Source organism: Struthio camelus, chromosome 1 (assembly GCF_040807025.1).
Source record: "Struthio camelus isolate bStrCam1 chromosome 1, bStrCam1.hap1, whole genome shotgun sequence".
In the NCBI taxonomy this organism is placed as follows: Eukaryota; Metazoa; Chordata; class Aves; order Struthioniformes; family Struthionidae; genus Struthio; species Struthio camelus.
The window spans coordinates 151,874,752-151,889,924 of NC_090942.1; the positions used below are offsets into that span (position 1 = coordinate 151,874,752).

At 46.7% G+C, this 15,173-nt stretch overlaps 1 protein-coding gene across 2 annotated transcripts in view; it reads right to left on the reverse strand.

Annotated features, from left to right (window-relative positions):
- The window catches only part of LONRF2 (LON peptidase N-terminal domain and ring finger 2), a 37,616-nt gene extending 24,030 nt beyond the window's left edge, over nucleotides 1-13,586 (reverse strand). Inside the window, exon 1 of one of the 2 annotated variants that reach the window (XR_011137229.1) lies at nucleotides 12,818-13,508. Coding sequence is in view for 1 of the 2 variants with exons in the window: in XM_068924432.1 (XP_068780533.1) it covers nucleotides 12,818-13,586 (769 nt within the window). In the remaining variant the exon portion in view is untranslated. Of the gene's footprint in view, nucleotides 1-12,817 lie in introns of both variants that reach the window. The other variant, XM_068924432.1, reaches the window with a different exon arrangement.
- Between the last annotated feature and the right edge of the window lie 1,587 nt (nucleotides 13,587-15,173).

The window sequence follows — 15,173 nt, forward strand, 5'->3', positions numbered from 1 at the left end:
CTTAAAATTACACACCCCTTATTTCTTCTGCAGCTGAACCAAAAAAAAGAAAAAGATTTATTTTATGAAATGACTTATTATTTCAGACCAAATAAAAAAAAAAAAGCATAAAAAATTCTACGGTTTTTACAATACCAGCAGATGGCATTTCCTGAATCAAAGTCTTCTGGGAGCCTGCAGCTGCACAGCAAAATTTATGTTCTTGTCAGCATCACGGATCCACTGCGGAGGCTCCCAGGATCTATGGCTCCAGGCAGCCGTGCCACAGAGATTTCCTCCGAGCCACAGGTCCTGGGAACCTTTTCACATGACTTCCCGACTCCAAGCCTTAATTCCACAGCATGAGGCAAAACCCTGGCCTAAGCAGCACCCTATGCTGAGAGACTCGAGTGCTCTCGGCATCCCAAGCGCTCCCGAACAGTCCAGAACAGCCTACCTGGGCTGCCATCACTGACTTCTTCAAATAGATGGAACAGCTGGCTCAGCTCTGATTTTCCAAAAATGTTAACTTTCTGCTCCTCCCTAGAAAATCAACCTCAGCTCTGCTCACACCACCGCTCTACTCATTTGCAGACGTTCATTTAGAATGTGCTTTTCCTCATGCAAAACCTAATACCCAAAATGAGTTTCCCAGATATGCTCAAGCATTAAAGATTTAAAAAACAGTACTGAGTTAGGGATGCTGGCTGAGCAACAGCAGTCCCCAGAATTGCCTTGTGCCAGAAAGACAATTAGAGCAAATATGGCTTACATGCAGAATGCTCCAAATAGAAGGCAGATTATGATAAAAGTTTTACTGTAATAAGTTACTACTGAGATTTTTTCCCAGGAATTGGGCACAGAAAGAACAAATTTAACGTTGCTAGAATTCCCTAATCCTTATCTGACATTTCTTCCCAGAAGAGCATGCTTTCTTCAAAACCACTTCAACCCGAAGCATATTTCCTAACTTCATGAGCATAAACAACATCATCACAAAAATACGTTTGAGTCTTTGCTACCAAGAGTCAACCTGTTCAAGATTTTATGGGCAAAGCTACCACACATTTCAAAGAAACTTCTATCCTTACAGAGTTCAGCTTGCTTTGTTATGTTATGCGTTCAATTCTGAACAATTAAGTACCGAAAGCCTTTTCATAAACTTGAAAAATAATATCAAACATCTATTTTCAGTTCAGTGAGAAATTAGTAAGATCTGGTTAATTAACTCAGTGGTGAGCTAATTTTTCCTCTAGACTTCACGCAAGCATGACAAGCCAGCTCAGAAAAAGAACTGGTGGTTTTGCTTGATTGTTTTTGGAGGGGCAGAGGAAGGAGTATGCTTGATAAGAAAATTAACAGAATTAGCAAAAACATCCAAGACACTAGACTAAAACTTCACTCTGCAACGAAGATGAAGAACTCATTCAGCTTCATAAAACTGATGTAGAGGGACCATGAACATGATGCATACCTGCAATCAGCAAGCCCATGTTTTCTCACTTACTCTCAGCCTTCATTAAACTTGAATTAAAAAAAAAACGCTTTCTGAATTTCATGGATATTCCTCCTTGCATTTAAATCACTGACAGTTTTACAGGCGGTGAAAAAAAATTAAGACCCTCAGATAAAGTGTGCAAGAAGTCTTAGCGCACACAGAATCCAGACAACCCACTTCTTTCTCCTTAAGTCCATTCTTCCAGCCCTGTCTGTCCTACAGAATAAGCTTTAACTATTATTAGGAAGTAGATGCCTGTGAATAGTACTCTGCAGGCGAATACAATTAAAGTTCTGGATAGGCACTGGCGTTTCAGCAATACACTAAAAAAAAAAAGTCATAATAGGAGAAGGCTTATGGAGGCAGAATACAACTCCACATAGGATCAGGTGAGACAATGTCGAGGGCTTCCCAGGCAGCTGTCCATGAACCTGTCTAACACACGCGTACGTTCCCACAACCAACACGCTCAAGGTTATACAGCTCAGTGAAGTAAGATTAATCCCTTACATAACAGTCTGCTGCCGTTCAGAATGAGCACATTGTTTCACAGCACAATGGTGCCGTAAACACCTGTTTGCACCGTGTGGGCAATACAGGCAGATGTAAGTGGTATGCTGGTTTATACATTCTTCAGATAGACTAAGACTGGAATAAGGATTGATCCTCTATATGGAGCCTATGTCATCAAACGGCAGTAACGCTGGGTTTATACATCTGAAAGTCTATTTCCTCTTCCACGTTCTGTGCTACCCACAGCAGGTGTAATAAAACAAAAACCTCCTCCTACAGATTTTGTCTCCCATAATGCTGTGACTATTTTTTTTTAAATCTTCATATAGATATGAAGTATTTATCTTCACCTCTATAAGGCAAATGACTGACTGACAGTATTTGAGAAGCCAATTGCATTCAGTGAACAGAATTATCCACTATTAATTCCAAAAGCAACCCCAAATCAACGTTTTCTCTTCAGCTATAGGTAGAAACGGATCCCATTAGCACCAGGGCGTTCTGGCATGACTCATTTGCACTAAGAAGCTACACTGCTGGTTCACGCAAGGTTTGGATTTCACCTCCGAATGTGAAATCCAAGCATTACAAATGCACTGAGGTGAAAGGGCAGAGACCTATTTAAACGGGGGTAGGCAATTAAATGATAGGCACCACTTCACCGGCACAACTGAAGCTGCAACCCCCTCTCTCCTCGCGACCCCCAAAAACCCAGAACACCCACCCTCTCACTTCCTTCCCCTGTAGCATGCTCACCTAGATACCTTCTCACCTTGGGGAAAGGGAGACATCACAAGAAACTCCCTTGTATTATGACTTCAACCAAAGAAACGAACGCTGGTGACAGATGAGTCTGATTATTTTTAAGAATATACAATTTTAAGACCAAATTAACTTCTCTCTAGGCCTCTGTTCTTTGTATTTTGCTGTTTAGAAGCCTGTACAGAAAGAGAAAAGCGCAGACTTAAAAATACACATTTTTGTGTGTGCTTGCAAAATGCTTTGGATTCCCAGTGGTTTTATTTCAGGCTCACTGAATAGGTCCTCAGCTAGGAAGCTCTGTTTATTATTTAAAGCTGGACTGTCATCACCAGTAAGCACAGCTAATCACTGCTCCCATGATTACTCAAGACAAACAGTGTAAGAGATGCTGTGTACTACCAGGAAGAAAAGCTGCTATGAAGAAAGTACAGCTAACTTCATGTCCTTACTTTCAGATTATACCTCTAGCCTAACGAGGCAAAGGCATGTCAGAGTAATTACGTTGACCTACGTTTTGTCTGCAGTCCCACTACTGTAAAACCAAAGACGACCTTTCTTTACAAACCGATTAAGTGATGGCAAAAGTCCTCAATTCAACAATGTTCTAGTATACAGCTAGATATTTTGTATTATTTCAGAACCTGTTAAACAGCAGGTACTGAAACTGTCCCAGAATACGAAGCCTATGGACCAAAGTACAAAAACACAATAAACAAGCTCCCAAACAAGAGGGCTGGAACCTGCACTGATATTCAGACTGCACAAGCGTGACTCCAGACAGCCCAAAGAAGCGGGCAGCTGCGCTATGTGCACAGCAATCTCTGGTTGCAAAGAAACTCCACAGCAGCCTGGCGCTTCACAGCCAGGCGCGACCAGCCACTAGACCCGCCGCTATCACAGCTGCCAATGCCAATTTACAGCTAGATACTCTGCCACAGTGTGACTTTTACAGATGATAATCTAGTCGCCCTTCCTGTCACGATCAGTAAATAAACTACATTTCTACCAGTCACTCATGTCTCTATAACCTTCCCTTTTCCCAGCTCAAGCTTATTTCATACTGGAATTTCTGACTTTTTAATTTACCCTTCTTGCACCCGAGGTGTAAAAAAGGCCTGCGTGTTTCTCAGCTACTACCTTATTGCTTTTGTCCTCAAACAGAACAGATCACTCAACACTTTTGCAAAGTAAAAAAGGAGCGGTGGAATATCCTACTAATTTTCAGATCAAGAAGTCAGAGTCAGCTCTATAATATCTTCTTCCAAAAGGAAAAGACATTCGATTACACTTTATCGCAGCAAAATAAAGAGAGAATATGCTGTTTGAAGAGACTTCAGCAATCTTAGAGAAGGAATTGTATCTACCTAAGAGAAAGCTTGAGGAATTTTCTGAGGCAGTTAAATTATTTATAGGAGATGATATCTGGGAAGATATACTCAAATAGGAAAAAATACCTTCTGTCTTATCTATCTTAATTTGCACATAACTAAGTTACATAAGCAATGTTAACTACCAAAAAAAAAAAAACACCCAAGCAAACAAACAAAATAAGAAAAATTCCGCAAAAAAACCTCCAAAACCCTAAGATCGTTTACTCTACTACACTGTGCCTCCCTTCCTGCCTGTGATGGATCTACTGTCCATCCACCGGTACGTCCACGTGCGACTCCCACAGCCCTTAGTCTCGCAGCCCCGCGAAGCTCCTGCCTCCAGTAGAACCAACTGCGAGCGGAAAAAGTTTCAGAGCTCCAACAATGGGATCGGAGTTTTAAATTTTAAGCTCTTTACAAATCAGGAGTAATCCAAGCTCCTGCTCTTAAGTACTCTGCACGTTTCCAGTAGTGTCATACGTGAAGTATTTACTACCGTTTCTCAAGTACTTGCTCAGTTTAAAAAAAAGAATAAAAGGAACAGGTGTCTGCAAAAGATATTCTGCAAAAAATAACACTCAGACTACTGCAACAGTCTCTAGGTAACCTTAATTCCCACTCCGCTATTTACGCATTTTTTCTAGGCATGTAAAACAGAAAAAACAAATTGCAAGAGGCATTCTTACAGAGGATGAGAAGGTTTCCTCACTAGCAGAAATCCTCTAAGAAGAAAGCACCTATTTTTGTAGCATGTGCTACTCAGATATACATTATGTGGTTTAAAATAATAATAATAAAAGAACTACCGTCAAAAGTTTTTGTTCTGGGGGTTGACATGTGTTTTGTCCCCTTCTGTGGGTTATCTCATAAGGAGTACCTCTCATTCTTCATTTAAAAGAGATAAAAAATTAAGTATTCTTTTAAAAACTTATTAAAACGACTGGACCGTTTACCAACAGTCACGACAGTTGTCTACCAGGGGTTTTGTTTGTTTGTTTGTTTGTTTCTAAAGGGCAGCTATGCCAAGAGACTTGTTTCTTTACAACTGGAAACCGGAAAGTGTTCCAAAACCCTGTGAGGAAGGACGACCAAGTCAACCTCTTTTCTACCATATGAGAAAAAGACAGCTAACCTATCTTCTAACACCAACCTAGAAACAGAGCGTGAAAAAGGAGAGACCATTAGAGTGGACGAGTACACCTAATTCACCTGCAGGTGCTTTGGACCACCTCTAACACTTTTCTCTGAACAATGACTCATCAGTGCAAGTAAGCGCACCACTAAGGAGCACAGGCCCTAAGAAAATGATGACGATGTAAATAAAACGTGTACTATGGCATCAGTCACCTCTATGAAATATTCAAGCACAGCTTTCTAGAAAGAATCCAACAGCTTCCCCCTGCAGACGGGCTCAGTAGCATCTTTGCTCCTCCTGACCTTGGCCCGTGACTAACACAGGAAGATCACTCATCCTGTCAATTCTGCAGTATGATAGCACCAGGTGGACAGTGTCCTTTCCCCCAAAACAAGCGACAGCATTACCAGCTTACCGAGAAACTGCGTTCATCTTTTCCCCCCTATCTGAAACAACTCAGGAGCAGACTTGGAAGGAAAACACCCAGCAAATAATTTCTGGGCCATAGCTATCTTAACTTGTCAGTGCAAGTACTTAGCCCAACCCCAAGAATGCTTCGCTGAAAGTTTACCTATGCCATGCTCACCCAAAAGCAGTATGCTCCCACAACTTGGCATTCAAATTCATTCTTAATTCAAATTAAGAATTTAGAAATCAGTAACTGTTGTTCTTGAATCCACTTGTGCTAAAACATTGCTTAAAGTAAGACAGATCACAGCTTTAACAATCTGAGGACCAGTATGGAAGGTCCAAAGACATAGCAAGACCCTTTTTTTTATTTATAACATTATTTTCTCCTATTTAACAGTCACTGATATAAAACACCACCTACCCTACTCAGTCAGATATAAGCAATGGCATAGGACACCAGTTCCATTAACAGGCTCTCACACTTTAAAAAGGGCAACCTCACACTATACCTGAATTTCGGAACATGCCAATCATTTAGCAAGCTAAGTTCGGGCTCTGAAATCTGCTTTTTCTCAATAGATGTAGCTTGCAATTCAGCATTAGTGAGTGCACATGTTCATCCTTTGATCTGATGTGAAGCTAAGGGAGGGTGGAGGAAGAAGGAAAGGAAGGAAGAAGAAAACAAACACATGAACTACCACCTACCTAGCCAGTGCACTAGGAGTAGCAGAACTGAATTTGATCATACAGACAGTGACATGAACATCTGTACATATAGACCAGATGAGATAAAATAGGGCAAAAGGGCTGTATGTGGCCTGCAGATACTCAGCACCGAGGCAGAAAGGGCCCTTTTGGTGTTGCAGTGGTCCCCATCAGCAGGGCTGGCAAGTCACCTGCTGCTCAGGGCTCTGGTGGTAGCCATCTCGCAGCAGCACTGAGGTGGCACGTGCACCCCTTGCCATGCTCATGAGCGCAGGGATACGGCAATGCTCAGCCGGGGAGCCACCAGCACACCATAGGAAACAGCACTGGGTACCATGCAGGGGAAGGGTGGGTGGAAACCAGCCCTGAACTGCTGTCCTCAAAGGCTATGTCCGCGTGATAGCAAGACACGGCCTGACACATTGTCCTCACAAGCTTTGCTTTTTATTTTTTTAACAGCTCTTTTCTTGTACCTCCCGGCCTTCCCCTGCCTCCCATTAACTGTATTCATATTAAGGGAGAATTTAGAAGGTGCCAGATAAGTGCCCATGAATTGCTTTACCACAAAGCAAATTAGTGCTGAGTGGCCATATTAAATTTCCTTCTGGATCAGCCAATTTACAGTGAGCCACCACTAGGGTAAAAAGGAGTGAGAAACCTCTCTCCCTGAGGTTTGGCCAAGAGAGCCAGATGCTCCTCTTCCCACCAACGCTACAGAAAGCCCGTACCTGCCCTTTCTAGCGGTGCCCCAAAGAAGCCCCTCGTAATGGGCAGGTGGTGCAGGGCTTCCCACCGCGTGAGACACATCAGGGAGTGCCATCAGCACCCCATCACTGGGCCAAAGGGTGACAGCCTTTCCCCCCTCCCAGCTGCGCTACACCACCAGTGGGATGCTAGCTGCAAACGCCTCCTCGCTTAGGGTCTTTCCTGCACAGTCCTTTACATGGATCTCCGTTTCTGATGGAAAGAGGGCTTGGGAAGGAAAGGCATCCTCATCAATTCTCATCAACAGTGTTTTTAAATCTCAGCTGTAGCAGAGAGAGTTTTATCTTCCACAGTGTTATCGAGAATCCCCTGGGGAAAAGGGACACTAGGCAATTTGAGCAGTTATGTTCACCAGCTTGCTTGTGTTCCCCCCCCCAGGAGAGACCTATTTCCACTTTGGGTAGCACAGCAGGCTGAAACTCCCAATAGCCACATGTAAACCCTATGCCTTTTCTCCTCTCACTTCCACACCACAGTGTGGGGGAAAAAAAAAAAAAAGAAAAGAAAACACACGTACCCCAAGTCTGAGGAAAAGAAACAGAGGGGCTGCGTGGCAATGTGGGGGTGAGAAGAGGCAGGGGAAAAAAAAAAAAAAGAGTCCATCTGTGCACATATCAGAAATAAAAACAGCCATTCTGAGGGAGTGCTTTGAGACTTTATTGATCTCCAGAGACAGTGACACTTCTTATGCTTGGCAGCCTCTAAAGGAAGACTTTATAGTAGTTGGTAATTACATACCACAGCCAACGTGCTGCAGACAGAAACGATGTGTTCTGGCACGGAGCGCGCCGATGTCCAGCTACTACGTGCATGGCTGTTCTGCGAGCAGGCGCACTCTTTTGGTACGGAGCCTGCGCTGCATGCCGAGCGAGCACCAACTTAATTACGCCACAGGACTTCATGCATCCCTATGCAATTCTGCACGGAGCAGCTCTTACGGGATTAGGGTCACACACGTGCAGCGGGCTGAATGGCACTTCTGAGCAGCAAAGTTTCCACAGCAGTGCTACGCACAAGCTGAGGAGACCACGGAAGAATTAATTGTTAATTCTGCTCAGAAAATAGCCCTGTTAAAAAAGCCCAGCAGTGCAGTCATCTTTGGGGGGGTTTTTGCTGGTTTTTTTTTTTTTTTTTTTTTTTTTTAAAATCTCTGAGCAGGCATTTTCAGGCTTATTTACAGGAAAGGCACGGGATGCTAATAGACTATCTCAATATGATGAGAGGCACAAAAACAGCAGCTGAAGGAATGAGTCACCAGTACCCAATTCCCCTTATATTTTGCACGTTTATTTGCTTACTAGTGTGCTCTCACCCTGAGAAGAGCTCAGACTCCTTCAGATCTACATAGAATCTAATTTTAAAACCAACAGACTAGCTTGAAATGTACAATATGCTCCCACTTGGCCTGCAGATGACAAAATATTCTTTTTTGGTAAGCACCACTCCCTAAGATCAAACTTTGCCTCCCTTCTCCCTCCCCCCCTCCCCCCAATATAGTCTTTAGCCCCATAAAGCTATACCCTTCACTTGGGGAAGTCCTATTCATTAGCTTCCCTATTAAGCAACAGCCACCTGCTACCTCTGTAATTGGGAATAGCTTTCTAGAAAAATCATGATCCTAAAAGCACATTCTCAAAATACACACGTTAATTTGTTACGGAAATCTGGTTCCTCCGGTTTCAGGCATCTAACTTAAAGGGTCTGTGAATTCAGATACACAGACATAGTCTCTCCATAGAGCATCTTCATCTCAGACAGCAGGTGACAGCAGAAAGTATCACCACCAGGCACTCACAAGATACACTCACTGCAGGGACAAAAACAAGCACCTATGAATTTTTCTGGCCTCAGAATACTTGTGACAACAGCTCCTACCAGCTTTGTACTGTGTTAAGAAAAAAAGAAATAAAAAATATACACACATATATATACACACACATATACGCACATATATGTATGTGTGTGTGTGAACAGACATACATACATATATGATAGTGTATTTTAATTGACCTGTTCCTGTAATTGGAAAACCAGTTTTCTGTTTTAAGAAACAGATTAAATTCAGGGATCACATAGAGAAGCCCACCTCCAGTATCCCACCCTCTCTGAATTTTATGTGCGTGGCACAACCATGGAGCAGAGATTTGGACAATACTTGATGTTATAACAACTGAATGGTGTAAAGCTTGGCGCAAAGAGTAATCCAGCTGGAAACAAATGCTTCCTTTCAAGTGGCCTCACATGTATTTGCTTTGAAGTTGTGGTAATTAGATAGGGTGCCATAATGGGGAATTTATTCCAATGTCTATGACAGTGAAGCAGCAAGCGACTTCGTTTAAAATTACGAGATCACCAAGTTTCTGGCACCTTAAGAGTACTGGAAGGATCAAACAGCAGAACCAAATTCAAATAAGAGAGAGAGAGAGAGAGAGAGAGAGAGACACTCTCATAGCAGAGTGGAGAAGTGGTGGCACTGTAGACGTAATGGTGTAGTGACATAAGATGAACAGATTTACAAGTTGATTTACTCTTTTCCAAGACTAACTAGCACACCTGAAAAAACTGGGAACTAAGGTATACAACACTCTCTAGATCTGAAATTAAGCAGCAGACGCTCCAAATGCTACTGGAAAGAAATAAAGGCTACGTGAAAGAAACCTTTTATAATTTAGTCATCTTGAAGCAGACTTCAAGCACTAAAGTACCTCAAGAATTCAAAAGCAAATTAGAAGACAAAAGGTCACCAATGAGAATATGAGAGAACTGATCCTTAACTGGAAAACATGTTTTAATATTATAGCAGTAGTCATACAAAGCCATTTGGAGCAGACGCAGCGGGGAAAGTACTTAAGAAACAAGCAAAAATCCCACTGCACTGTACAAGCCTGGAGTTTTAGCTAACTTTATACAGCAATCATATAATCAATCTGCTCACATGCCTTTCAGTTCTCTGCTTCACTTCCTTAAATAATAGAAAAAAAATACACACTCTTGCCTCTCAGTAGTAATCCATAAGCACTTGCGGGGGGTGGTTCTTCTCTCATAAATTGTCTTAAATTCCCGATACTGGCTCATAAGCCTTTTGAGTTGCCCATATGCTAATAATTAAGAGGTAACCGAACAGAAAGAAAATAGTCACATTTCTCTTCTTCTTTTCTGCTATTTACTGTGATACTTGGCTGGAAAGCAACAACAAAAACACTAGCAAGCCAAAAGGCAGTACCTGATGAGCACATGGTAAACATTTAAGCGAACATCACGCTCCGATAGTGGTTTGAACTGCGAGAAATCACAACCAGTACACACAAAACAATAAAAAAGGTCCATGTTTGGGGGGATGGGGGTTGTCTGCCCTTCAGCAACAGGAATTTGCATCTGCTACCAGGAAGTTACAACATGTTGTCAGCCTATGGCTTTAGGATTTCAAAAGCTAGAGAGATACCTGCTATTATTTTTAACTAGTTGGGGGGGGGTGGGGTGGGGTGGAGTCACATTAAGCTCATTTGCAGAGCGAGGAGTTTCTAAACAGGTCCCAGCATCCTCTAAAGTCACAGAAGACTGAAATAAGGGCACCCTGAGGGAGTTATCTCAGGACCCTGACATACAGCAGCCATGACTGGAGTTACACACTACAGAGATCGAAGGAGGGAAGGGCAGGCTGGGAGAGAAAGCCACAAGCACGCTTTAAGTTCTTCTGACTCTTCTTACCTCTGCGCAAAGCGGCAAGAGGCACACCGCTATCACAGCGGCAGCGTGCATCCTTCAACATGAGCACATGTAACACTACTAAACAATTCTCTAACAGTCATGCCAAACAGTGACTTACTTCATTTATTAGATGCCATTTCCTCAGCAACGCGACCCTGGACTCAAGTTTTTGGAGAGACTGCATTACTTGAAAAAAAATCACTGCCAACAGTGACCTACATCAAGCCGCTCTCCTCCAGCTGCTTCACCTTCTTTCTTGAGCTCTCTGTCCTGCCCTACTTCAACAGAGATTACTTTGACTAAACCATATAATAGTTTTACGGAGAGACCTGGGTACAACTGAAAACTTGTCATGTCTAACAACAGAAGTGAAACAAACAGCAAAACTAACAGTTTCTCTGGCCAGCATCAACTGCTAGTTGAGCCACATGAGACATTATGCAGAACTCCTGTATTTCTGATTCATATCACACAACCCTGACAAAAAAGGAAGCCAGGTCAGGGACTAGCAATAATGGTTTGTTTCTGTCCATAGTAGCCAGCAAATAATGAAAATTTTTCATAGCCATTTGTTCCTAGATGAAAAGCCAGGAATGGGGACAGCAATTGTATTCAAAGTAGAAAAGGAGCTCTTCCATCCACCGGAAGAGATAGAATTTTTAATTACGTTGCATTTGTCTGCAGGATAAAAGATTTGGCTGCACAGTTTTTTTGCCTCTGTTAAAGCCAGAGAGGCCGTCTTCCCCCTTCTTCGCCCAATTAAACCAGTTATCTACCAGGGGCAGACTGGAGGAATGGCAGGTCCCTGGGGATTTGCTGGGATTCTGGCTATTCATAGCTCTCTGCCTCTTCAGGCATTTCAGACTCTCATTGTGCTGTACCACCCCCACTGCTCTGAAAGCAAACAAAAAAAAAAAAAAAAGGATGCGCGCACACACACACATAAGCATACTATAAGGCTACAACAGAGTGAACAGCATCCGCCTACTACTTAGCACAGAGACTGCAAACAGTCTGGTTTTGACAAACTACGACTGCCATCACTTTGAAAGAGAAGGGGGGAGGCAGAATAGTCCACTTTTGCCCAAGCCTCGACTTTTTAAGAGAATACTCTGCACAGAAATTATTGCATGCCTGTTTATCCCAACAGGTACTCGAAACGCAGGCAGACAATCTCCGCAACTGGAAACGCGGATTTATCTGGAATATTCGGCACAGCACAGGATAAAAGAAAAGCCCTGAGCCTCTCTATACCTATTCCTATTTTATTGCTTTAAGGGAAGTATTCTCAATGGCTGCATTTTGCTGAAAAAGCAGTGCGGCTCAAGGCTCACGAATCTGATCCACAAACTCGTTTCTTCCATGAAGTCATGGCAAGGCTTGGCAGCAATACTACAGCGTATTCTTTAATAAAAGATGGTTTCCCCACAAATATGAACGAGGATTTTCTAGAAATACTGCATAATGAGTCATCAACTGCAGGCAGCTAAACGCAAGACACCTCCGAGCGAGTACAAAAATAACAGCAGAGCGAAAAATAGCAATTCGCCTTAGGAAAAAAAAAAAAAGAAAGAAAGAAAGAAAACCACACTCACAGGATTCATTCTCAAAACTTTGCACTCTAACTTCCCTCGCTCCAGTATAACCTCTCCTACCATTCATCGCGATTAAAAACAAAGAACCACCACCGAAAACCCCACCACCCTTCATGCACACGAGCCCACGGCCCCGACCAGCCCCCACTCTCGGGACAGTTTTTGGTACGGCACAGCCTCCAGCGCCGGGAATTTTTTTTTTTTTTTTGGGGGGGGGGGGGGGGAAGGAGGAGAACAGCGTTTTTCCTGAATTTTCCCCTTTGTTCTCCATTTCTCCCTCCGCCTTCCCGCCCCCTCAAAGGAAGGAGAAAAAAAAAAAAAGAAATGGGGGGGGGGAACCCCACACAGCCACCCGCCCGCGGCGCCCCCCACTCACCCATCTCCAGGGCCTGGTTGTACTTGTCCAGGGCGGCCGCCAGCTCCTGTCGCTCCCGCAGCGCGTCGCCCTCGGCGCGGAGCAGCCGCGCGCGGCTCTCGGCCGCGAACCACTTCTGCAGCAGGTGCCCCAGCACCACGTTCACGCGTGGGCAGGCGCCGGGCGGCGGTGGCGGCGCGGCGGCAGCGGCGGCGGCGGCGGGGGGCTCGGCGGCGCGGCGGGGCCGGTGGCAGCGGCCGCAGTCGCCGGGCTGGGCGCAGCGGCGGCAGTGGGTGTGCCCGCAGTGCAGGGTGACCGGCTCGCACAGCAGCCGCCGGCACAGCGGGCAGGCGAACAGCTCCGGCGGGCGGCAACACGCCGGGTCGCTCAGCCCGTCGCCCTCGGAGCCCGCGCCGCCGCCGCCGAGCCCCCAGGGCGGCAGGCGCAGCTCCTTGTCGCGGATGCTGAGGGCGAAGCTCTCGGCCAGTTCGCGCAGCTCCTCGGGCCGCAGCCGCGCCAGCCGCGCCGCCGCGCTGTAGGCGTCCAGCGCCTCGGCCATGCGGCCGGCCCGCGCCAAGGCGTCGGCGCGGCGCAGGCACAGGCCGCGCTCGGGCTGCGGCAGCTCCGCCAGCTGCGAGCCGTAGATCTCGGCCGCCAGCTCGAAGTTACCGCCGCGGAAGGCCTCCTCGGCCACCTGCAGCATCTCGGCGCACGGCCCCGCCGCCCCGGCCCCGGCCCCGGCGGCGGCGCCGGCGGCGGGCAGCGCGCACGGCCCCGGGCCCAGCTCCATGCCGCGCCGCGCCGCGCCGCCGGCCCGGGCCGCCCTACTCCATGCCGGACCCGCGGCGGCGCCGCCGACTCCGGCTCCTTCCTGGGAGGGGACGGGCAGGGGGGAAGGAAAGGGAAGGGAAGGGGGCGGGTCGCCGCGCTGCAGCGGGGAGGCGGCTCCCGCACGAGCGGAGGGAGGCGGCGGCTGCTGCTGCTGCTGACACGGGGGGAGGGAGGGAGGCAGCAGCGGTGGCGGCGCCCGGGGCGGGACGAGCCCGGCGGCGGCCGCGCACCGCCCCCGCGGGCCCGGCTCCCAGCTTATGTAAGGGGCGGCCCGTTGTGTAACCGCTCCCGCCCGGGGCGGCGGCCGCTGGGGAGCCCGCCCGGCCCGGCCCGGCCCGGCCCGGCCGCCGCGGCGATGGGGCAGGTGCCGGGGCCGCACGTGTGCGCGGCCCGGGCGGCGGCTCCCCGCGGGAGTGGGAGGAAGGTTTCCGCTATGTGGCCCCCGGAGGGGGGGGGGGCGCCCCGCCTACGTCTGCCGTCGTTTTATTTGGGATGGTGGCACTCGCCCGTTCACCGGGGGGGAAATAAGAAAAAAAAAAAAAAGCACGTGTTCTCTCTCTCCCTTTTTTAAAAAAAAAAAAAAACTACAGCTCCCAGAAAAAAAATCCTTTTCTGTAAGCGGCAGCCCTGCCAACTCAGCTTGGGATCTGAAAGTCATGCTGAGCGCTGGCTTGTGCATCAGCAGCAACAATAAAGATAATGCAGCTGGAAGTTGGTTAATCATGCGTGAGTCAGAAAGGAATCCAACTTGCTCCGCAGGACTAACAGGAGTTAAAAAAAAAAAAAAAAAAGTGGGCAATGTTTATTTTAGACACCGCTGTAAACAAACTGTTCAGAGGAGCAGAGAGCGTACCGGGTATGGTAAAGAGGTACCGCTTTTCAGCCAGTTTTTGGACTGCCGCGGGACGATGGAGGGTATTCAGTACTTGCCTCTCTTTCGCTAGGCCCCAAACCCCCAGCCAGCCTGTCGCCCCCTCCTCAGTGCTGGCGTGCCCCACTGCTTCTGCTTTTGGTCTGCCTCCAGCACCACTGCTCCCACAACATACCTGTTTTTCACTGTCACTGTTTCTGATGATGGTGCTTTGAGCTATGCTCACTGCTCCAAGAGCTCGCGCCATCCTCCTTGGCTCAAGGTTTCTGTCTAAAAGCTGACCTCCGCATCCCTTTGCCATTTCGTCATACCCCTTCTTGAATTTTTCACTTGGAATTATTATGGGACTGAATCCCATTGCCGTTTGATCGCGGTCAGCCGGCGATGTTACGCACAAATTGCAGAGCCCTGGTGGTGTGGCTGTTTCTACAGGGTTGTACTCTTCCTCCAGGACCCGTCACGGGATCTTGGAAGGGTGATGGAGGTGCCCGCTCTCTGCTTGAGCCACCCCCAGAGTTACCTTCTGCTTCCGCGGATCCCGCCAAGGAGCGACAGCGTTTTGCCGATTATTCCTATCCTGCCCCCCTGTCTGTAAAGCTCTTCTGCTGCAAACTTCCTTGCTTGCCTGTTAAAGGAGGGAGCGCCCTAGCCCGTTCTGCCACGCTGCTTTTCCCC